General features: G+C 39.6%; 1 protein-coding gene across 3 annotated transcripts in view; it reads right to left on the reverse strand.

Annotated features, from left to right (window-relative positions):
- LOC307003492 (NACHT, LRR and PYD domains-containing protein 3-like) overlaps window positions 1-26,533 on the reverse strand; it is a 123,132-nt gene that overhangs the window by 3,427 nt on the left and 93,172 nt on the right. For all 3 annotated transcript variants that reach the window (XM_079621993.1, XM_079621995.1, XM_079621994.1), the window contains 2 exons: window positions 16,018-16,182; window positions 7,211-7,257 (listed from right to left, as the gene is read on the reverse strand). In XM_079621993.1, coding sequence (XP_079478119.1) covers window positions 7,211-7,257; window positions 16,018-16,182 — 212 coding nt within the window. The remainder of the gene's footprint in view (window positions 1-7,210; window positions 7,258-16,017; window positions 16,183-26,533) is intronic.

Below are 26,533 nucleotides of genomic sequence, written 5' to 3' on the forward strand. Positions count from 1 at the left end.
CATTTAGGATTCGGCATATTCCCGTGGTTAATGCTTCTCCATGGATAAATGATGCCATTCGCAGTCTCAGACGTGTGTGTCGGAAGACTGAGCGCTTGTGGAAATCTACGCGGCTCAGGGTGGGAAATTAACTTTTTTGTCCACCAGCCACTGTGGCTGGTGGATGCCCAATTTTACCAGCCACTTATATTTTTTACCAGCCACTTTTTCTGGAATTCAAATTGCAAGAAAGAAATTGCTTCAATACGTTTTTATTTATTTAAGGGTACCCCCAGGATCCTCCAGCTTAAATTCAAGGCTTTTTAAGACCTTTTTAATACCATTTCAAATGAAATTCAATGCCAACTTCGTACCCATTCCAACATAAGTATGAGGGGAAAATATCAAATCTGTATAAATTTTAAACCCTGGAAAATAATTATGTAGGCTACTATGTAGGCTAGTTGAATTAAATAAAACATTTTATTTAAATGATCAGTCATATTTAATACATACGCAACAGCGTTGTAGTGCGCTTGGTGTGTGTAGGCCAGTGTTCATTTTGGCAACCATTTTTGATTCAGTCTTAGTCTTCAACTTCAGACGAAAATGCTTATGAATGCAAACTTTTAGTCATTACTTTTAGTCAAACTGCAGTTACTTTAGGTAGCTATTTTATATGTAGTCTTTAGACAGAAAATGTCATAATTATTCTCTCTAGGCCATTCAATTAAGCTTATGAGAAATGATTTACATTGCACTCTTTAGCACTTGTGCAATATCCCTTTTCCTAAGTTCCGTGGTTCTCCAATGTTTTTGAGTGCCGTACCCTCTCTTCCACTTAGACTGCAGTCACACCTTTTCCATTAAGGGACAATATTCGCCCCCTTTAATACATTTTTCCATTTAATTTTTAACCTTTATAATACCTTTTAAAAATAAATAATGCTTTAAATAAAACAATGTTCAATAAATATGCAATGTTAAAAAACGTTTAATATTAATACAAATATTATATTAAAATAGCCAGTAGGTGGCGGTCATCGAGTCATTAATTAATTGAATCTCACGGTTCGTTCAAAGCCACAGATTTCGTTGCAAAATAGAGCAATAAGCCGGACTATACTGTTTTAAATGCAGTACATCACTTAAATGTTACCCTTTTTTTTTTACTGTTGTATACAATCAATGTCACATTTGAAATCGTGTGGATATTCGGGAAACATTGCATTCTTGCTCATATATGATCAACATTAAAAACACTGCTGGATATCAGCCTGCATTTTAATCGCAGATTTAGTCGCACAAACAGCGCAAGCGGCTCGTGACAGAACACAGACCGACTGAATGACACTTTAATTTAAGTAGAAAATCTCAAATAAAGATCGCTGAACTTGTCTGTGTTTTCAGATCATCCGCGCCTCAGCAGTGTAGAGAGCGCGCGCGCGCATTGCCAGATACTATTGAAAAGACCGTGTAGAAAACATGTTCTTTTAACAGAAAAGCTCTGATTTGGGGTTTAAATTATTGAATTATGGCATTTGTGGCCACAGCGGATTAAACCGACACTTTCCCATTTCAGACGAACCTAAGTGCAGTGCATAGACTGGTCGTCGGGAAGATAGGATAACGTTTCCCTTGGTCATCAATGCGCCACTTGTTAGAAAAGTACCTTTTCGTTTTCTTTACTTCGCCCTCAGTTTGTAGTTGTTCATTTATAACTGCTGACTCCGCTGCGGGCCTCCTAACACCAGGGATATGTCGCCAGATTAAAAAAAATAATTTCCCTTTCTTCTGCACCAGCTCAGCTATATATATACACTTTTTTTATTCTCAGCTTAGCTATGTGTATAAGTTATACAGTATAACGGTCTCTTCAGCGCCGTGACACACAGCGCTGAAAACCAATCAAAAGAGTTACTCGACAAAAGTGTATTATTGTTACTTAGCAACCGCATTCTTTGACAAAGGCTGTCCAATCCGTACAATGAAATCACTCGCAGCATGTGTTTATTGGTTACTACTTAATACATTCAATGTTAAGTCAATGTAAAGACGCGTTTACGCGCGCTTTTGGTGCGAACGCAGCATTATTATAATCCACCCGCCACTGTGGCTGGTATACACGGCAAAGTGACCCGCCACTTTGAAAAAGTACCCGCCCTCGGCGGGTGGCGGGTGCTAATTTCCCACCCTGACGCGGCTCCATGTTCATCGTCTGTATTTTAAAGAGTTACTGTCCGATTTAAATGAGATGATCAAGGTGGCCAGAGCGCTGTATTTTAAAAATCTGATTGTATCTTGTAAAAGGAATCCTAAGACTTTGTTTGACACTATTACCTGTCTTGTGTCTCCTGTTACATCATCTGTACCTGTTTTTTCTAATGATGATTGTAATAATTTTTTGTCTCATTTTGTGGGTAAGGTTATGGCTGTTAGGGCTAGCATTTTACCATCAGCTATACCCTCTGTAATTATCACAGAGCGGCCCTCAATTTTAAGCACTTTTCAGTCAATATCCTTTAATGATCTTATAAAGATAGTTTGTACGATGAAACCTTCTCAAAGTCCGGCGGATATTTTGCCTGCATCTGTGGTCATGGAAACTATTACATCCATTGGTCCATGTTTTGTCTCAATTGTTAACCTTTCGCTAAAGTTGGGCCAGGTCCCTAGGTGCTTTAAACACGCTGTTGTTCAACCGCTCTTAAAAAAGTGTTATCTTGATGTTACATCGTTGAACAACTATAGGCCTATCTCTAAGTTGCCCTTCATTTCTAAAATCCTGGAAAAGGTTGTGGCAATGCAGTTGAATGATATTTTGGAGACTCATAATATTTATGACAAATTTCAATCAGGCTTTCGCAAAAATCATTCTACTGAAACCGCTTTACTCAGGGTATCAAATGACATTTTGATGGCCACAGATGCGGGGGAATGTTCCGTGTTGGTTATGTTAGATCTCAGCGCAGCGTTTGACACGGTGGATCACTGCACCCTGATTAATAGATTACGCTGTTTAGTAGGTATTTCGGGTTCGGCTTTGGATTGGTTTTCATCTTATCTGTCCGATAGGACGTTTTCGGTATCTGTTGGATCCTTTATGTCGGATTCTGTATCTTTGTCCTGTGGTGTGCCACAAGGTTCTGTGCTGGGTCCTTTGTTGTTTAACTTGTATATGCTTCCTCTTGGACAGATTATTAATAGTTTTAAAACAATATCTTATCATTTATATGCAGATGACATTCAGTTATTAATTTCGTTTAGACCTGATAGTCTAGATAAACTGTCAGTTCTACAGGATTGCTTAGTCTCCATTAACAAATGGATGGCAAACAATCTTTTGCAACTTAAGGATAAAACTGAAATGTTGATCTTTGCTCCTGACAATATTTTACCTAAGATTAAGCAGGTTTTGGGGGTTTCAGCCACTTCAGATTGTAGTGAGATAAGAAATCTAGGTGTCGTTCTGGATAGAGCCATATGTTTTAACACTCATATAAAGTCTGTAGTTCGCTCATGTTTTTTCCATCTTAGGAACATTACTCAGATTAGATCGGTGGTCTCAAGAAAAGAGATGGAGATGCTTGTTCATGCCTTCATTTCGTCACGCTTGGATTATTGCAATGTTCTTTACACTTGTTTAAATAAGTCTTCTATGAAGCGACTACAAGTTGTACAAAATGCAGCTGCAAGGCTTTTGACTGGTGCCAGTAAGTGGTCTCATATAAGACCAGTTCTTAAGGACCTTCATTGACTCCCAGTGGAATTCAGAGTGCAGTTTAAAATTTTAGTTATCACTTATAGAGCCTTGCACGGTCAGCCACCTCTCTATATTCAGGATCTTTTGCATAAACATTCATCGGGTCGGCTCTTACGGTCTTCTAGTCTGGACCTTTTACTTGTCCCTAAAACACGTCTTAAGACTAAAGGTGACCGTGCTTTTTGTTCTGTGGCACCGAGGCTCTGTAATTCTCTTCCTTTAACACTGAGAACTATGAGTTCTGTCATTTCTTTTAAAAAAAACACTTGAAGACGCATCTTTTTGGACTTGCTTTTACTTAACAGCATTGGTTATTTGTCGTTACATGTTTGTGAAGATTGTCTCTGTGTTTTTGTGTTATGGTAGATTGATTGTATGCATGTTTGATCCTTTTTATTAACAAGATTGTAAAGCACTTTGTGACTTCTTGTCTGTGAAAGGTGCTATATAAATAAATTTTACTTAAAAAAATAAAAAATTGCGTTGGATTGTACTGTGAAGGGTCATAGCACTTACATACTGTTGTCCTACTGCTAGTTTAATTGCTTCTATTGTTTCTCATTTGTAAGTCGCTTTGGATAAAAGCGTCTGCTAAATAAATGTAAATGTTTGTGTAATGAGTGCTAACACACCGAACGCGAATGTGCTGCAGCGAAAAAACAACTTATTTTTTTCGCTTCACTGCCGATTTTTTTTTACTTTTGCGGCGACAGAAAAGGCTTCAGCCAATCACATATAGTGGACTGCATGTAAACATGGCCCCTGATGATTTTAAGAGGACAGCTCACTTAAGCAGACTGCCAGACGCTGCTCCGGACCGAGCGGTTCCCTGAAGTTTGTGGTTTGTCTCGTCAGATGCGGTGCCACTGTCTGAAGCTCCTCAAATTGTCCCACAGACATCCGAAAGTGTGCGGAACCTGCCATGAGAAAGTTTTAGCTCCTGTAGAAGATTAGCATTCTCCCCTTCAGACTCTCTGCTCTTTAAGATTGGGTGCACCCAAAACCTTCTTCGTCTTCACTGGATGATGATGATGATGAAGTATTCATGTTTTCTCAGCTGTCAGCGATGAAAGTTTTGAAATGTTGAAGCTCTGAACGTTGCAAATTCGCGGCTGATGTGAATGTTTTGACGTGAACTATTCGCACGCGAACTATTCGGTTTTCCGTTCCGCTTTTTCGTTACGCGTCCGGTGTGAAAGGGTCTTAAGTCTGTGGGATTTTTCCTAGGTTTGATCATCATTTTTAGTAAAACCGTAAGTCGGATGATCAGTTTGCAAAGATAATGCAGAGTAAGTCAGAACAGTCTGAAGGTCTAGTCTGTGGCGTTATTTTCCTGTCAAATGTCGAGAGCGCATTATTGTAGCGCGAAAGTACATTAATATAATGCGCGAGGGCGAATCTCTCTGCTCGCGCGCGGAATATAATGCGCGAACGCGAATCTCTCTGCTCACGCGCGGGAACTGGGCGCGCGCTCTCAGATACACGCTGCTCTTGTAAGAATTTTCTCTGGGCTCGCTCAGAGAATATGCCTGCACTTAAAACCTGTTCAGTGCCATCGCGAATCTCTCCTCTTCGCTTAAAGTAAGCGAGTATGTGCTTAGACTGTGACCCGTGCGTTCGCGCATGCCTAAGTACTCTTCTCTTCGATTTCTTTCGCTTTGCTCTTGGCATAAATGCTGTCAAAACAGCAACAACCAATCAGAAATAGGCTTCAACGACTGACCAATGAAAACGCGACATCGTACATGGAATCTTATTGGTTGATATTGAACCGCACATGGAATAAGTTTACTTGAGTTCAATCAAGACGAGCCGAGATGGATCCGCCGAATCGACGAGTTTTATTTGTTTTGATGTTAAATATGTCAAATGTATCTTAGAAATGTCTGGGAAGAGGGCGATTGGATTATTTTACATATAAATGACCTAGACTGTCTATCTGCACAATATGTTTTGTAAAAATTGGTACTCCAGACTCTAAAGTTATCTGAAAGGAAATGTTACAGGGCTGGATTTCCCGAAACCTTCTTTAAATTATACCTTAAGCTAAAGCTATATCTAACGTTAATACGTGTTTCCCGAAACGTTCTTATTTAAGTATAACTTCTGTAAGTCATTCGTTGGTAAGGTTGGTCTGGAACACTCTTAGCTATAGGCTACCTTATCTCTGTGATGTATACGAATATAATTCTGAAGCTGTAACACACCCAGTGTTCAATTAGGATTATGGCAAAGAATAAATGCAAAGATTCACTGCTAAATTCAAATGTGCTTTTGCACTAAACCAGAGACAAAGGCGCTCAACTCTTGTCATATTTCATACACGCATCTATTTTTTTCTATTCTACTAGTAGTAGGCTATGTGGTGGTGGGGTACTTACGTTAGTTACTTACATTCTTATATGTATATGTATAAATATATTCCTTTGTGTTCAACAGATCAAAGAAATTCATACTGGTTTGAAACTACTTGAGTGGGAGTAAATTATGACTTTAATCATTTTAATTTTGGGTTTAATTTTCATTTTTACCTTTAAGCAACAATAAGGTATAGTTCGGGGAACACGTCTAGAAAAGGTATCTTCATAAACCTTTAGAGTCTTATCTTAGATTCCCCCCAAATATTTGTTCAGATTTGAATTTAGCAGTTGATCTCGCTACGTACTTAATGGTTAATAACTGGTGTGATTGCACGAGACAATATGTTAATTATCAGACGTAAAATATTATTTTTGCCTTTTGGAATCGGCTTTCAAATCTATTTGGCTCAAAAATCTAACTTTCAATGGGCATGGCACCTGTAGTGTGAACAATGTGGTTGACAGTCTAGGTCATTTATATGTAAAATAATCCAATCGCCCTCTTCCCAGACATTTCTAAGATACCTTAGCCTATAGCTAAGAGTGGTCCAGACCAACCTTACCAACGAATGACTTACAGAAGTTATACTTAAATAAGAACGTTTCGGGAAACACGTATTAACGTTAGATATAGCTTTAGCTTAAGGTATAATTTAAAGAAGGTTACGGGAAATCCAGCCCTGTAACATTTCCTTTCAGATAACTTTAGAGTCTGGAGTACCAATTTTTACAAAACATATTGTGCAGATAAACAATCTAGGTCATTATCTGCCCGCGCGCGAGCAGAGAGATTCGCGCTCGGTACATTATATTCCGTGCGCGAGCAGAGAGATTCGCGGTCGCGCATTATATTCCGCCCGCGAGCAGAGAGATTTGCGCTCTCGCATTATATTACACTTTCGCGCTACAATAATGCGCTCTCGACATTTGACAGGAAAATAACGCCATACTAGTCTGAGTTCGGCGGATGAAGCTCAAACTCAAGGACGAGCAGCATTTACAAACTGAGTCTAAGGAAAACAATGTTAAGCTTTAATAGTAGATCACTTTTTCAGGATAATTTAATAACAATACAACAAACACTAAACCTGTGTGTTTGCGGACTTACATTTGTGTGGTCCTGGTGTAATCCTGAACTCTCCTCCGTGATCCACACTAAAAAACACACACACACACACACACACACACACACACACACACACACACACACACACACACACACACACACACACACACACACACACACACACACACGTTTGTTTCACTATATAGATGTGTAAGTTGTCCTCACTAGTCAGATGTTATATTCATTATATTAGTGAGGACATATGGCAGTTGACATTATACAGCAACTAAACACACTTTAGTAAAACACACTCTCTCTCCTGTAAATTCTCCTGATTTTCTTTTTTCTTCTTTACATCTTCAAGCTCCACTTGAGCTACACAATACAGCACAGCAGTCCCGGTGTGATGCGTGCGAGTGGAGGAGACGCTGCGCATGACACGTGACGTGCTTGATCCCGACCCGGCCCGAGGATAGTGGCGGAAAATATCGGCCCGTCAAGTTAATCTAATCTACAGATAATTTAAGCTCTACTGTAGATTACTTGCTTTTGCTCCCTGGATTATTAATGGACTTCTCTGGCAGATTCAGAGGCACTCAGAGGAGATAAGGGTGAACAATGACTGTTGCACACGGTTCCTGAGACTATTGATCACCAATAAAAGACTGACAAAAAACTGTCATTATTCTGTACATTAAACATGGTGCTTGTGGATTATTTGGTGCATTATATTGTACATACAGGTGGATGGAGTTCTATTATGGTTTCTCACTTTGTGTGCGTTTATTTTTATCTTTTTAAAGGACAAGTTTGGTATTTTACACTTAAAGCCCTGTTTACAGATCGTTTCTGATGAAATAGAACGGTTAAGATAAAAATTTGGACAGATGCTGCTGTCCCGAGAATTTTCGGTTTCTGTGGTTCTCCAAAAAATATTTGGAGTTGTTTATTATTATTTAAAGAGTTAAGTATCTTTAAATCTGTTTTGTTCCAATGATTCTCACATACAGTAGCCTAATTGGTTAAAATCAGTCTGTTGACGTGTGTCAATGATTCATCTGAAGGGGTTGTTTCGCCTCATATTATGTCTGTTGTGATGCATTCATAATAAATTAATGCTGCTGTTTATGCTTCATTTGTTGTTTGCTCATCTGAATATCAATGTATATATGTCTGTACATATGTTCCTTTAGTTTAATTAGGTTGGGGTGCCGTGGAAAAAAAAAACACTACAAAGGGGTGCCATGCTTTCAAAAAGTTTGGGAACCACTGACCTAAGGCTTTGTTTTTAGAATAGGGACATCAGTTTGGCTGTAATGCTCAGTCACTTGCAAAATAGTAAAACCAACTTGAAAAATAATCGTGATAAAAATCGTGAATCGTGATTTTCCTGAAAAAAACGTGATAAAATATTTTTGCCATATCGCCCACCCCTATGATCAAGCATGCGCCCTTAAAATAGCATCTGAATTACGCGCCACTGACTTTAGACTAGGTTTTTCCTGGTCTGTGGCGGAATTGTTTTCTGAAACTGCAAAATAGCACCGGTAAACGTTTGCGCCGGAACACGCCTCCTCTTTTCGCTGAACCCCCCCCCCGGGAGCTCAATTTAATTTCCTAATTTATCGACGCGCAACTGTGGAGGGAAAAGTCTGCTGTGCGTGGGTGCAAAATAGGAATGATACATGCGTCGGTGTACAAAGTCAATTGCGCTGGGTGCAAGATAGGGCCCAAAGTCTTTTTTTGCATGGTCACTGGATCATTTGTTTTGATATACTTGATGTTAATAATTCATTGAGAGAAGCAGAAACCGTGACCACGTTTAAAATACAATTAATTGCACAGCCCTAATTACTTTAGTCAAAAGTACTGATTTGGAACCAAGTCGGTACTGAAATTTAAAAAATGTGATGATACCAGGATTTCCCCTTTAGCATTTTGAGTGCTGTTCGATGTTTGAGCAGATTCTTAAATACCTCTGATTGGCCACTATGTTAATGCGCTCAACATATTTGTCTGATTGGCTACAATGATCAAAGCTTCAAAAACATGTTATTTTCAGAGAGCGCTTACACAGATACACACGGAAGCGTTTGAAAGCAGGCGTCTATCAGTGAATCCGTCTATCAGTGGATATATTAGGGATCCGCTGACAAACGCCTGCTTTCAAACGCTCCCGTGTAGCCAATCAGAGACATATACGTTGAGCGCGTGAACACAATGGACAACCAGAGGTGTTTAAGAATTCGTTCAACAGCGCTCAAAATGCTAGAGGGAAATGCTGGTATCGTATTATCATAGTTTTAAAAATTCAGACTTGGTACCGAAGTCTGTACTTTTGACAACACTAACCCTATTTACGAATGTTTTGTTAAGATTTTTAATAAAAACTGCTTTAAACGTGAGAAGTGATATAGTATGAAGGGAAAAGCTTGGATGGTAAAAAAAAAAAAACTAGACTGAAAAGTGCTTTACAAAACAACAATTGTGGCAGTTGTAACACCTGATATACTCGTTATATCATAAGAAGAATGGCATCTACGCTAACGTTAGTCTTTATGACATATATGATGAGGTATGATTTTCTATTTGAACAGCTACAATAATTTTGACAGACATATTTGAACACTGTTGTATTACAAATTTATTAAAGGGACAGTGTGTAGGAATTACTCCCATCTAGCGGTGAAATTATATTTTGCATTCAAACGAATAGTGCTCTCTAGCGCTCTGCATTTTCAAAATGCGTGTTACAACTACGGTAGCCGTTATGTACCAAGAAGCTATGACAACATGCCTTCCAACGCACTTCATCGAGTTTAACTAAACATGTTCTACTGTTATGCTTCCAATATAATGAATTACACAACCAAGCAATGGAAAAAGCTTGTAATTTAGACCGTAACATTGACTTGATCTGTTGAGAAGAAAGCAGGTTAACATCAGCGTCCCTTTCTCCTTCATTAGCTCTTTCCATTCGCACCCCCCAAAAGTTTCCTTAGTTTAACATTTCATTTTGGGCTTTTTTAACGACGAGGATTCCTTCTCCTGTGGCTCGCAGGGTTTCCCGCAGGAAATGTGTTAGTTAAGGTGGTGGGGTGGGGTTTGTCAGAAAAAATATTATTTTTTCTGTACCTCCATGAAATACCTTCAAGTTAGCCTACGTGTCGCCACCATACACGTCAGCATAAATGCTCCTTATAAATGATTTGTTATTAAAGCATTAACATTCACAAACCACTGTTAATTTAACATAAAAGCAAGCAGGCTGCGTGCATGGTTTGCCATGACTGAATGCGCACCAAGTGCGCTCCCTTAATAATTCCTAAAAAGCTGACATCAGTTCATCGTGATCTCATACATTTCTGTTATTACCAATGAAGCTGACTGCAAAATGAATCTTTCATAATATCTACACTTTGTTTGTTATAATCAGAGGATTTGCCAGCATGCAGAATTCAGCACTGAACAAAAAGTCAGTTTGAGCGGTGAGGAAGAAATCAACACGTATGTCTGTGATTGGCTACATCGTTCAACGCTGCAAACATGTTACAAATAGAAAGTCTGGCCTGTAAATCGTTTCTATTTTATTTGAGTTGTTCTTGTTGCTTTTCTGCAACAGATGAATAACAATTTATTTGTTTTTATACGTTTTATTCATAGATATTTCTATTTAATTGTTTTATTCTCCCGCAGCACACACACACAGAGTGAGTGCATTACCGCCCGCGTTTGCACTCAGCCATCAAATCTAGTCACACGCCGCACGTCTCTAGATCAAGGGCCGGGATAGCGGAATAGCGGCGGGAAATATCGGGCTCGGGCAGAGAATCTAAGCTCTAAACAGTACAGAGTACCACGGCGGATATCACTCATATACATTTTTTTGACGACGTAGTTAAGGCGTGTGTTGCTTAGGCGGCCACCTTAGTTCCAAAGTGCTGCGGGAAACCCAGGCTCGGCAATGCATAACTATGATCCTGCATTATAAAGTACCGTGCAGCCTTTCAAATTTGCTCACTGATCTCCTTGTCCGCTTCAGCTGGTTTCAGTCACGTGACGCTGGCTCTGAACGAAAACGCGTTGTGGAAACACGTTAGCATAGAAACTTTTTGTCCCTCTCTGCTATTATAGTTTTTCAAGATGGCGGAACTACATGGAAGCCTCCATGGACCTGCCTGTCCCATGTATATAAAGATAATAAATTATTTGTTTACGAGGATAAGTCAGATCATTGGCAGAGGTATTTGTACACTATTGAGGACATATTTATGAATAAAAATATTGATTTTAGATCATAAAATACCTAAAAAACTACACATTGTCCCTTTAAAGGTTTAAATGTAGGTTCCAATACAATAGATTATAAACTGATAAAGTTTAGTAGACTGAATTTAGCATTTGAGGATGATTATATCAGCTGTTAAACAGAGTTTCCAGCAAGACATTCCTGCCAGTCCTGTTCTCTCTATTGTAAGTTAAATGAGTCAGATTACTGAGACTCCCACCCTTTGTCTTTTAATGGCTCTTGGAGCCCCTGGCCCAGTCGTTGACTAGTTAGACTGATTGGATTAGCAATGCATTTGAATGACACTGTTATGCTGATGAGATCAGGAAATCTCTGTAAACGAGCTGACTTATGTACTGCATTTACATGCTACCTTTCTGTAGATCCCTCCCCCTTCGAATGTATGTAAACTACAATCAAGGACAAGGTTACTTTATTGTCCCCGAGGGGCAATTATTTGTACAGCCAGCAGATAAGCACAAGACACAACACACGACACAACCACATAGTATAAAACACACATAATCTCTAAAATACACAAAACCGTGATTAAAAAAGTACATTAAAACAGTTCTGGCAATTTGTTTAATATCGAGATCGAAGTTGGGATGAGAGAGTTTCTGTATCTATTTGACCTGCATCTAGGCATGGAATACCTACGGCCTGAGGGAAGTAGCTTAAACTGGCCAGACAAAGGATGACTGGGGTCAGCTGCAATAGCTTGGGCCTTTTTTGCCACTCTGTTAGAATAGATGTGGGAGAGGGGGGAGAAGTTAATACCCGCAATCTTGCTACATGTTCGAACAATGCTCTCTAGTCGGGTTTTGTTCTTTGAGGACAAGGAACCAAACCAACAAATGAAACAGAAGGTTAAAACAGACTCAGTGAAACAAGAATAAAACATTTTCATCAGAGTGGGGTCAATGTTAAAGTTCCTCAATCTACGGTAAAAATACATTCGTTGTTGGGCTTTAGCACAAACAGCATCAGTGTGTGAATCAAAACATAGCTTACTGTCAATTTTTGTGCCAAGGTACTTGTATTCTTGTACTTTCTCAATGGGTTGGCCATCAATGATAGTAAGGGGGAGAAGTGGGCTCTGTTTCCTAAAATCAATAATTAATTCTTTTGTTTTGGACACATTTATTTCTAAGAAGGAACACTTACACCAATCATTAAAATCCTTCACTATTGGTCCATGGTCAATCACATTTCCATCCAAAAGAGACACAATGACAGAATCATCTGCAAATTTAAAAATCTGTCTACCATCGTATTGTGAGCGGCATTCATTTGTGTATAATACAAAAAGAAGAGGGGAGAGGACACATCCTTGGGGGGAGCCAGTAGAAGATAAAAGTTTACCAGATAAAACACCATTAACCTTAACCTTTTGGGATCTCGAGGTTAAAAAGTCAACTAACCAGGCTGTTAGACATTGGATTTATGTTGTAGTTCTTTAAAAGTCTATCTGCTAAAATATGGGGTTGAATGCAGTTAAAGGCAGATGAAAAAACAATAAATAATAATCGCACAAATTGTTTAGCCCCTCCGCATCCTCAACTCCTCTACCTGCCCTATAGGCAAATTGTAAGGGGTCAAGTTGAGACTGTGTCATTGCTATAATCTCCTGTTTAATGATTTTCTCAAAGGATTTCATAATAAGAGAGGTAAGAGCTACTGGTCTAAAATCGTTGAGTGATTTGGGTGCCTTTATCTTCGGCACAGGCACAATCATTGACTCTTTCCAGAGACGAGGGACCCGATGTAACTGAAGTGACTTGTTAAATATAAAAGGAAAGTATGTCCGACAGTGGCTCTGCACAGCTGTTAATAAGGCGGCCACCAATATTGTCAGGGCCAGGGCTCTTCCTTTCCTTCACCCCCCTAAGAATATTTTTAACTCTGTCCTTATCTATGTTAATAACCACATTTTGTTCTGCCCATGGTTCCTTAAACGCGGATAATTCTTTGGTGAAATCATAAATATTGAAGCGATTATAAAAATTATTCAAACCATCTGCAAGTTCAGATTCTGTCTTGCCATCAAAGGAGAGGGTTTTATTTTTATTTGATTTTAAGCCCATCATCGACTTCACACCGTCCCATGCAGGGTGAGACTGGCCACTGCTTAAAAGTGATTCAACTTTGTCCTTATATTTAAGTTTAGCTAATTTGAGCTCCCTCTTAACTTGCTTCTGCAAGTTGTTATAGACTATCGTATCCCCCTGCATAAAGCTAATATTTATCTGATTTATAATAAGTTTAACAGATTTAGTCACCCATGGTTTGTTATTTGGAAAAATTTAAATGGCTTTTTTAGGAATTATATCATTTTCACAGAAACTTATATAAGCAGAAACAGTCTCAACAAGTTCATCTAAATCAGAACACTCTTCCTTAAATAAATCTCAGTCTGTGCATGAGTAACAGTTCAATAGTTTCTGTGTAGCTTCATCAGACCAGACCGGAACTAAACGTTGTTCAGGTTTTGTTCTTCTTAGGACAGTTTTGTACACCGGAGCCAAATAAACAACATTATGGTCAGACAGACCTAGGGGGGCTCTACTAAATGACCTGTAAGCTTTCTTAACGGTGCCATAACAGAGATCTAAACATTTCATATGTCTTGTAGGGCAGGTGACATATTGAGAAAAGTTACTTAGTGACTTACCAAGCCTGCAGTGATTAAAATCGCCCATTATAAAGTTTGGCGCGTCAGGGGCGATACTTTGTAACCTTTGCACCGTTTTTACAATTTTACAATGTATACTGTTTTAGACTAGACTGTTGGACCACCTGCAGCTACGCACAGAGAGTTCTCAATAAAAAAATAACTTCTGTTTGAACGCGATCCCAACGTCTCCTGGTCTCTGCTTTGACAAAGGAAAAAAGTTTCCTACAACACCTAAACCTATTTGTTAATTAATGTAGTATTTTTGGCTTGTTATCATATTTCATGAAGACATTGATCTGGCAGTGATCGGAAAAGGTGGTGAAGCTTTGATGGTAAATGCACTAAAGTTGGAGGGGCTTATATTTGTTATTGTATTATCTACTGCCAAAGACCCTAGAGTTGTAAGTGAACTGTCCACAGGAATCTATTATAATTCTACCATTTAGAATGTAAAAAGGTGAATGTAGAATGTAAACGTTTTGACAGATATGCACCAATGTTTGTTGTCAAGTGTCTCTTGACAACCTCAAAAACTATGGAAAACTTGTCACCAGCCAGGATGATTCTTACTGATCCATAGGGGTGTGCATTGGCACTGCCCTCACAATTCGATACGATTACGATTCACCAGGTAACGATTCGATTCAATTCGATTCTACGATGCATCAAAATTCTACTGCACACAACAAGGCAAATTTTTCATCAGTCATGAGGCAATACAAGCAGTCATATATTGAACAACAGATTTTATTGGCTGCTATGTGTGTATTATCACTCTCCTGTATCTCTGACATAAATGTCATTAAACAAAATCAAATTGAATGGTACAGGGTATTGGATATGGCATTTTCAAACCTGAAAAAGAAAACATAAATCACTACTTTCTAGGGCTGTAATCTCCCAGTCTATTAGTCGATTATTGGTCGATGCGTTCTGGCTTGACCAAAATTCGGATTTTTTGCAGCGTTCATTTCATCAGTTTTGCCGCGTTCATTTCATTCGTTTTGCGCGTTCATTTCATTCGTTTTGCGCGTTCATTTCATTCGTTTTGCGCGTTCATTTCATCAGGTGGAAAGCACTAATTGCTAATGGGGGTGTTTTCAGAGCACCCCTGTTTCACAGGTAACAGTCTGTCTTCAGACCACCCCCCTTGTTTTCACTTCTTTTGGATTAGCCCAACCCACCGGAGAAGAGACAGATTGAAGAAAGTAGGCTACTAGAAGGTTTTCTGAATATTATTTATTTAATTGAGAGCGTTTAATTCATAGTCAGTCCTCCTCTACCATGTCAACAAAGACATCGGCAGTGTAGCAGCATTTTTTTTTTTAGAAGACGGAAAAAAATGATTGGAGCCCAATGCGCAGTGCCCACTGTTTGTATTAGTTTTGAGCCTATGCTTTATTTTTCAGTTATGCACTTTATTTAGTTTTTGCTCTTGATCTGGTTTGTTTAATAAATATTATTTTTTTATTACAATGGACGTGCCTTTTGTGTTTAAGAGTAAAAGCTTTATGTTAATAGTCTATTCGTGTCTCAGCCGCGAAGCTGCGCTCCTGTGTTCAGCCTTGTCTTGTCTAGTTTCCCATTAACTTCGTAGAATCCGAAATGTGCCCAGATGTCCACTTTTCCAAGCTTTGGGTGCATTTTTAATTACCCGTCTATCACGGTCATCTCCCTCCGCCTCAGCCATCTTGATTGTTGTTGTTGTTATACCCACGGAAGTAATTGAAACTTAACAACTTTATTGTCCAACTCAAGGCCAGAAAATAAACAGTGACATAATCGATTATGGCACTTTGCCGCATCGATGCTGAATCGTGCATATCCCGCATTGCGATGCATCGCCGAATCGATTATTTTTGACACCACTACTGATCCACATACTTGAGTTTGCAGTCTGGATGGTTCATTGCATCAGAGAGCAGCTTCACTCCTGATTCTCCTGGGTGATTGTAGCTCAGGTCCAGCTCTCTCAGGTGTGAAGGTTTTGAACTCAGAGCTGAAGCCAGAGTAGCACAACCTTCTTCTGTCACCATGCAGCCAGATAATCTGCAACAAAAATAAGTGTTCATGTTAGAGTGCTTCATTTTTAGAGAATATACACTACAATAAACATCACGGCTCTTCAACCCATCAATTATCTTTACAAGGACCTCTGATTGATTGCAATTAGTGATGTAGAGATTACCCAATTTCAAAATTGACCGTGATTACAATGGTCACATTATTAAACAGTGAGAATTTGGAAGCTATGGTTAAAAAATAAAAATAAAAATGTGTCTGTCTGGATACTCTGTGAGGCTGTTACTACTGTAGCTGAGTTCACTAGGTTATTGTCTAGGTAAGGCAGAGTGCGTGCAAAGCATGAACTTTCAGCGCATGTGAAACTCTCAAATTGAAAACATGGTGGAACAATGCAATCTCCTGGACTTGTACTTGGTGAAGAAGTAAATTAAATAAGCTATTGGGGCATTTCGGCTTTCTAAACATGATTCAGGAGTAGTTGAAGACAGGTAGGGCTATGCAATATGCAAAACATTTAGATGAAAAGTGTCAGCAAAAGCAACGAACACATTTAATATGCTACAGCACCTGAGGGATCATCACCATCCACACACAGATGAAGGTAATCATTTCACAAACATAATAAATAGCCTGTTACTTACTCCTGGCCAATAATTGCAATAAGCTATGAACTTTTTTTATTTTGATAAGAACAATATCTTAACTTTCAAATTAAAACAATAAATAGCATTTTGACACTCTTTAATGCATGACAGATCGCTGTAGCCTTTTTATCTGTTTAAGCAGAAACATGGAGCGCACCTGAACTGATCATCTCTGCATCTGAACTGATCATCTCCGCATCTGTGCATCTCTGAAACCTGAACTGATCATCTCTGAATCTGTGCATCTCTGCACCTGAACTGATCATCTCTGCATCTGTGCATCTCTGAAACCTGAACTGATCATCTCTACATCTGTGCATCTCTGCACCTGAACTGATCATCTCTGCATCTGTGCATCTCTGAAACCTGAACTGATCATCTCTGCATCTCTGAAACCTGAACTGATCATCTCTGCATCTGTGCATCTCTGAAACCTGAACTGATCATCTCTGCATCTGTGCATCTCTGAAACCTGAACTGATCATCTCTGCATCTGTGCATCTCTGAAACCTGAACTGATCATCTCTGCATCTGTGCATCTCTGCACCTGAACCGATCATCTCTGCATCTGTGCATCTCTGCACCTGAACTGATCATCTCTGCATCTGTGCATCTCTGCACCTAAACTGATCATCTCTGCATCTGTGCATCTCTGAAACCTGAACTGATCATCTCTGCACCTGAACTGACCATCTCTGCATCTGTGTATCTCTGCACCTGAACTGATCACCTCAGCATCTGTGCATCTCTGCACCTGAACTGATCATCTCTGCACCTGAACTCTGAACTGATCATCTCTGCATCTGTGCATCTCTGCACCTGAACTGACCATCTCTACATCTGTGCATCTCTGCACCTGAACTGACCATCTCTGCATCTGTGCATCTCTGCACCTGAACTGACCATCTCTGCATCTGTGCACCTCTGCACCTGAACTGACCATCTCTACATCTGTGCATCTCTGCACCTGAACCGATCATCTCTGCACCTGAACTGATCATCTCTGCATCTGTGCATCTCTGCACCTGAACTGATCATCTCTGCATCTTTGCATCTCTGCACCTGAACTGATCATCTCTGCATCTGTGCATCTCTGCACCTGAACTGATCATCTCTGCATCTTTGAATCTCTGCACCTGAACTGATCATCTCTGCATCTTTGCATCTCTGCACCTGAACTGATCATCTCTGCATCTGTGCATCTCTGCACCTGTGCATCTCTGCACCTGAACTGATCATCTCTGCATCTTTGCATCTCTGCACCTGAACTGATCGCTGTACTTCTAGATTGTTACAAACGCTACCTTCGAAAATCCACCCGTCTACCACACAAGATCTCCCTCATCTGAGTATTAACAGTATTGACTACAAATCCCATAACTCGCATACCTGGACTGATTGCACAAACACCTGTTCCCCATTTCATGGACTAAGACATATTTAAGCACTGAGGCTCAGTGCAAAGTCTTGTTTTGCCATGGCAACATTTCTGAGCATTTTTCCCACAACGGATCAATTCATCGATTTAGCGATCCATACTGACAATCTCATTTGCTCTCAGAGAACAGATTCTCTAACCCTTTTCACTAAGCATACTTCCCTATGGAGGATACTGAACTCATGCAGATAGGATGAACTCATCTGTCCACAGAGGAGCAAGAATGCTGCATCAGGGAAAATCTATGTCTGTATTGCAGTCAAGCAGGACATCTGAGAACAAACTGCTCAACTTGACCAACACAACAGTGTACTCCGAGGGTGAGTACTAGGGATGGAGAAACAAAGCTTCTTGAATCTTTGAAGCTTTTCTTTGATTGTTTCGGGAAAAGATTCAAAGCATCAGCAGTGTCGAAAACTGTGGCAAATCAAATTTAAAGCAGCCATAAACCAGAGTGAGCAGCCCCGTTGTTTCATCCATTAAAGGATAATTCCGGTATTTAACACCTTGAGTCACCTTGAGTCTTGAGACTTCCTGCTCAGCTACTGTCCGGACGCTCTTGCTTACTGCTCCGCGCTTTGCTCTATCGCTTTTATATTTTTATGTTTTATTTTATTTTATCAACTAATTTCAACTTCAGCAAATCAGCACAGTGCTCAAACGCTTGGATTACAACAAAAAAGCTGAATTATTTTACTCGACCAGCCTCCCACTGAAAGTTTACATTCCGGGGAAGAGAAAACACAACTGCATAAGGATAAGAGAAAATGCCTCTTCTGGAATCTACTTGCTGCAGCAATTGCCACAGACTTTTACAAAGGATTGCAGTTCTTGAAACAAAGTTATTTGCGGGACCACCAAACCAGACGGAACACACAACAGAGCTCCGTCATGGACGCCCTCAGCATACAGCCGGTGAGTTTCATGAATCTAGTACTCCTCAACAGGCCATACTGAGTGTAGAGAAACAAGCCGATCGACTTACAAATCGATGGCACACACAGGGAGCGAGACCCAAAAGCACTCAAGACATCAGATTGTCACGAGCATCACATATTGCCGCAGTAGCATCCTCTACCCCAGACACGGCTCTGACAAGGATTGCAAACACTGGTGTCCTACCACCGCCTATACATCTTGAGAACAGATTTGAAGTATTAATGAATGTAAATGAGGAATCTCCAAACGTGATGAATGTGATCGAACACAGACTGAATAAGCCAGTAGCTAACACTGATGCTAACTTGCGCTCAAGGTCGAGCAGACAGCGGCACAGAGCCCAGAGCGCAGCCGAGCACACGACTCTGATAGTGGGTGATTCAATTATCCGAAACACTAGTAGCAGGGATACAACTACGTGCTGCCTTCCACAAGCAACAATTTCTGATGTAAACAGGGAACTTGAGAACATTCTGATGAAACATAAGACTGCAAATCGACTCATCATTCACGTGGGGAAAAATGATATTCATAAAGAGCAGTCAGAACTCCTCAAGAAGAATTTCAATGAACTTTTTGAAACACTGAAAAGACTGAAAGTACAAACATTCATCAGTGGACCACTACCAGCAAGAGGAACTAACAGGTTTTCACGGTTGCTTGGGCTCCAAAAAACCTGCAATATAAAAGGAGTGAACTTCATTGACAACTTCAATCTTTTCTGGAGTCAGAGGCAACTGTTTCAACAGGACGGCCTCCACCCAAACAAACTTGGTTCAAGAGTGCTAAAGGACAATATCTACTTCTCCCTCAATCATCCTTCTGCAGTGTGTGCCAATCCACTCAACCTGAATGGCACACACACACCTGGACACAGTATGAATGACCACAGGACTTCACTCCAGCACCTGAATGGACATGCGGTTGACGCGTCACACAAGGACAATGATAACACCACTCAGCCACAACAACTTCTGCTCACGGACACAATCTCAGCTGAGCCCTGCCCACAGAGCTCACCACAGACAGACTGTGACATACTAGAACTGCTCCAAGACTCAGCACCCAAGGACGACTTCCTGGAAAACAGCCAGGGAAACCAGGACAGCATATTACAGCCTCCGATAACACCAGAACAACAGCCCCTCTCACCAGACACGCTATCTCTATCTCCACCATCTCCACTTCTGGGCTTCTCAGAGAGAATGGAAAAACTGGTCTATGCTGGAACCAAACTATCCCACTCTTTTGCAAGCCCCCAGATATCAACCAAAAAACAGCAGGCCCCACATCCACCAAAGCCTGCGGGCCCCGCTCGCCCTCCCCCTCCTCCTGCAAGAGCTCTTCGGCCTCTACCACGACGACAGGGCTCACACCCTCCTCCTTCTGCTCGAGGTGAACTAAAAACAACTGATACCAGCTCTCAGTGATATGTGTCGGGTCCCCGCTATGATAACAGTAACTTTCTCAAATGTTTACAGAACAAGCGGGAACCCTGTGTGCCTGTATCTTTCTCTATTGCTGTTCGATTACATGATAGAAAGTCTAAGGCCTTCAAAAGCCATACAGCAAAACCATCTAATCTGGTGCCTATTACACGCCAAACTAAGACTGCTGTGTGTACAAAAAGTAAGACTGTTAAGTTAGCACTTTTAAACATCTGCTCACTTAAAAATAAATCACTTCTAGTCAATGACTTAATAACCACATACAACCTGGATTTTATGTTTCTAAATGAAACTTGGCTAGAAGACAACTGCAGTGCAACTGTCCTCAATGAAACATCCCCTCCTAACTTTACTTTTATGAGTGTCTGCAGAGCGGGTAGGAGAGGTGGGGGAGTAGCTGCTCTTTTTAAAGATGTCTATCCATGTAAGCAAATATCATTTGGTAATTACCCGTCTTTTGAATATCTGGGTATTGTGTTAAAAGGTGCTCCACGCATTTTACTTATAATTGTTTACAGGCCTCCAAAATACTCTTCAGCCTTTGCTGAGGACTTTACAGAACTGTTATCAACCATTTCCTCAGAGTTTGACTGTTTTGCTATTTCTGGAGATTTTAACATTCACATGGATAATGCAGAAAACAATATGGCAAAAGAAATCAAAACTGTTTTAAAAACTTTTGATCTGACTCAGCATGTACATGGACCGACACACAATCGTGGACACACTCTAGATTTACTTATCAGTAAGGGTCTAAACATTTCATCGATTGTTATTAAGGATGTAGCACTGTCTGATCATTTCTGTATTTTCTTTGATATATTGATCTCTCCTGCCATTGAAGCTAGATCTGTGTCTGTCAAGAAGAGATGCTTAAATGAGAACACTAGAGTACTATTTATGAAGGCTATATCTTCAACACCAAGCATATCTGCTGACTCTGTTGATTTTCTCCTTGATTCTTTTAACTCAAAAGTTAAAAGTGTAATTGATGATATTGCTCCTGTGAAAGTCAGGAAGAGTGGTAGACAAAAGGCACCTTGGAGAAACTCAACAGCAGTGCAAAATATGAAAAGACAATGCAGAAAAGCAGAGCGCATGTGGCGGAAGACAAAACTTGTAGTCCACTATAACATCTACAAAGACACCATCCATGCTTTCAATATGGAACTAGGCAAAGCTAGACAGACTTTCTTCTCAAATATTATAAACAGCAACTTAAACAACACACGCACTCTTTTTGCTACTGTTGAGAGATTAACAAACCCCCCGAGCCAGATTCCCAGTGAAATGCTCTCAGACAGCAAATGCAGTGAGTTCGCTTCTTTCTTTTCTGAGAAAATCAATAATATCAGAAAGGTGATCAGCACATCATTGAGTTGCACTGGGGTCAGACAGATCAGACCACAACCTGAGAAAGTTACTATGTCTGATTTCAAAGAAATTGATGGCAAAATTTTAGAAGAAACCGTACAGCACCTTAAAACATCAACCTGCGCCCTTGACGCTCTTCCCACATCTTTCTTCAAAAGTGTGTTAAACTGCTTAGAAGCAGATCTACTAGAAGTGGTAAATGCCTCACTTCTCTCTGGAAGTTTTCCAAACTCCCTGAAAACTGCAGTTGTCAAACCCCTCCTGAAAAAGAGTAATATGGATAAGACTATATTAAGCAATTATAGACCGATCTCAAATCTTCCTTTCATTGGCAAGATCATTGAAAAAGTTGTTTTCAATCAGCTGAACAAATTCTTAAGCTCGAATGGATACTTTGACAATTTTCAATCTGGTTTTCGATCGCATCACAGCACAGAGACAGCGCTCATAAAGATAATTAACGATATTCGCTTAAATACTGATACAGGCAAAATATCAGTGCTGGTGCTACTCGACCTCAGTGCTGCTTTTGACACTGTCGATCACAACATACTTCTTGACAGGCTGGAAAACTGGGTGGGGCTTTCTGGGATAGTCCTAAAATGGTTCAGGTCATACTTAGAAGAGAGAGGTTATTATGTGAGTATAGGAGACCATAAGTCTGAGTGGACATCCATGACATGCGGAGTTCCTCAAGGCTCAATTCTTGCGCCACTCCTATTCAACCTGTACATGCTTCCAATGAGCCAAATAATGACAAAGAACCAAATCTCTTACCACAGCTATGCAGATGACACACAGATCTATTTAGCCCTATCGCCTAACGATTACAGCCCCATTGACTCCCTGTTCCAATGCATTGATGAAGTAAACAGTTGGATGTGCCAAAACTTTCTTCAGTTAAACAAAGACAAAACTGAAGTCATTGCGTTTGGAAACAAAGATGAAGTTCTCAAGGTGAATGCATACCTTAACTCTAGAGGTCAAACAACTAAAAGTCAAGTCAGGAATCTTGGTGTGTCTCTAGAGTCAGACCTTAGCTTCAGTAGTCATGTCAAAGCAATAACTAAATCAGCATACTATCATCTGAAAAATATTGCAAGAATTAGATGCTTTGTTTCCAGTCAGGACTTAGAAAAACTTGTGCATGCTTTCATCACCAGCAGGGTGGATTATTGTAATGGACTCCTTACTGGCCTTCCCAAAAAGACCATAAGACAGTTGCAGCTCGTACAGAACGCTGCCGCCAGGATCCTGAGCAGAACCAGAAAATATGAACATATCACACCAGTCCTCAGGTCTTTACACTGGCTCCCAGTCACATTTAGGATTGATTTTAAAGTATTATTACTGGTATATAAATCATTTAATGGCCTAGGACCTAAATACATTGCAGATATGCTCACTGAATATAAACCCAACAGATCACTCAGATCATTAGGATCACATAAACTAGAAATACCAAGGGTTCACTCAAAGCAAGGAGAGTCCGCTTTTAGCCATTATGCCAGCCGCAGCTGGAACCAGCTTCCAGAAGAGATCAGGTGTGCTCCTACAGTAGCCACATTCAAATCCAGACTCAAAACACACCTGTTTAGCTTTGCATTTACTGAATGAGCACTGTGCCACTGTTCGTAGAACAGTATTTGAATGACGATATTAAAGTTTTAGTCTGAGAAAGAGCTACGAATGTGAATGCAGGGCTAAGGAAAGTGAAAAGAATGTGCAAGTAAATGTGAAGTAAGAGAAAAGAAAGTTGATACAGGGAAGTCGTAAGAAGATTGAAAGAGAATAGAAAGTTGATACAGGGAAGTCGTAAGAAGATTGAAAGAGAATAGAAAGTTGATAGATGGTAAGTCGTAAGAAGATTGAAAGAGAAAAGGAAGTTGATAGATGGTAAGTCGTAAGAAGATTGAAAGAGAATAGAAAGTTGATAGATGGTAAGTCGTAAGAAGATTGAAAGAGAAAAGGAAGTTGATAGATGGTAAGTCGTAAGAAGATTGAAAGAGAATAGAAAGTTGATAGATGGTAAGTCGTAAGAAGATTGAAAGAGAAAAGGAAGTTGATAGATGGTAAGTCGTAAGAAGATTGAAAGAGAAAAGAAAGTTGATACATGTAAGTCGTAAGAAGATCCTTTTAAAAGAAAGATCTATAATAGCTACCGGTTGATAAAAAATACGTCCGACTGTTTGCACTGTATTTATTTTTATTTTTTTATTTTATTTTCCAAACTGTGATTCAGGAAGATTTTATTAATTTTTAGGGCTGTCTGATTGGAAGAGATTTTGAAGGGGAACGGGAGAGCTTCACTCCGACGAGGCGAGTGAAGATTAGCTATACTATGGAGAGTATAGAGGTTCGCTGTTTGTTTAAAACAGCAAAAGTGAAACGTGCTCTATGGGGGCCCCATTGGGCTATACTGGTGGAAGACACCACCCCAGTAGAGGACGTCCCTGGATTAGGTCCAGTGTCACCGCAAACCTGCTCAATCACTTCCATCTCAGATAGGGGTGATTATTAATTATCAGGGCTGTCTGATTGGAGGAGATTTTGAAGGGGAACGGGAGAGCTTCACTCCGACGAGGCGAGTGAAGATTATCTATACTACGGAGAGTATAGAGGTTCGCTGTTTGTTTAAAACAGCAAAAGTGAAACGTGCTCTGTGGGGGCCCATTGGGCAATACTGGTGTGAGACACCACCCCAGCAGAGGACGTCCCTGGATTGTAGGTCCAGTGGCACCGCAAACCTGCTCAATCACTTCCATCTCAGACACGGTTTTAATTATTCTTATTTCTTTTGATTATTTTAATTTCTTCTATGTAAAGCACTTTGAATTACCACTGTTTAGCTTTGCATTTACTGAATGAGCACTGTGCCACTGTTCGTCCGACTGTTTGCACTGTATTTTATTTTCTAAACTGTTTTAATTATTCTTATTTTCTTTTATTATCTATGTAATTATTTTAATTTCTTCTATGTAAAGCACTTTGAATTACCACTGTGTATGAAATGTGCTATATAAATAAACTTGCCTTGCCTTGCCTATATTGTAGTTTGTTTTGGATGAACAAGAGTGGTGGACAACATTTTTTTGACAATGGTTCCTCTCTCGAGTTTTTGACTATAAAAGAATTGGCTATGGACCCATTTAACATTGGAGTCAATGTGCATGTCCGAAAATGTCATTAAAACAGCCAATAATGTTCGTTTACAAAACTGTGCAACTCACCGAGTGATTAGTGGTGTTAGATGATGTTCCAGAAACAAAAAGTGTTGCGAAATACAGTTTCTGTCGTGTTTTATTCGTCATTTTGTAAAATCCCATTGTTGAAAAAATAGTTCCACTATAGCAAAATAAACGGATTGGAATCATATATTGCGACGATATATTGTTTATAATCATCAACGAACACCACTAACCACTCTGTGAGTTTAACAGTTTTGTAAACGAACATTATTGGCTGTTTTAATGACATTTTTGGACATGCACATTGACTCCAATGTTAAATGGGTCCATGGCCAATTCTTTTATAGTCAAAAACTCGAGAGAGGAACCATTGTCAAAAAAATGTTGTCCACCACTCTTGTTCATCCAAAACAAACTACAATATAGACTCAAGGTGTTAAATACCGGAATTATCCTTTAAGCACAAATAAAAGCCTGAAAACGCTAAATACTCAGTTTTCTAATAATATAATTCACATATTTAAGTTGGTAGTAAATTAAATGTTACAATTATAATAATACTAATTATAATAATTCCAACAGAGTTGTTTGGTGAAAGTAAATGGTGCTCTAATTATTTTATGGTTTTTATACGGTTTATATAGCAGAATATATGATCATGTAATATAGGCTACAGGCTTATATTTAGAATAAAAATAAAAAAATTAAATGGACTTGAACTTCCAAAAAGTAGTGAAATAGTGGAAGCATTCACTTGACTGGAAAGAAAGTGAAGCTTCATTTTTCGTTGATCACATGTTTCTCTGAAAACAATATGCGCTCCGATACGGAGCATCGTGATAAATTGTGCTGTGTACTCGAGACGCACTTTGAAGCTTCAGTGTCATATGTAACATCACTAGTGAGTAGGGCTAAGCGATATGGCCCAAAAAAAGTACCACGCTAATTTTCTTTATATCAGTCGACTCGATCTAATCCGTCTACTCCATGTTTTGATCATTGTTCTGAATTTTATCTGGATGTAGTCTTTGACAAAAACATTATCGTAACCCCCTCCCCTCCACGGTAATCAATTCTATACTTCACCAATAGATCATATAAAATACATTAAATAAAGATATGCAACAAGCACAACAAACAATAAAATCAGAACCAGAGCTTCTGCTCCTGTATTGTATGGAAGCAATATTCAATTTGAAATGTAATATGCAAAATGACGATGCAATATATAAAATGGCAATGCATTTCTGTATATAAATTTACATTTTCCATTACATTTGTGCAACGTTTGGTGCAAAATTAAAATTCAATTATATAATTTACATCTGCCATTTAATACACTAG

The sequence above is a fragment of the Phoxinus phoxinus genome, assembly GCF_949152265.1.
Source record: "Phoxinus phoxinus genome assembly, chromosome: 1".
NCBI classification, from domain to species: Eukaryota; Metazoa; Chordata; class Actinopteri; order Cypriniformes; family Leuciscidae; genus Phoxinus; species Phoxinus phoxinus.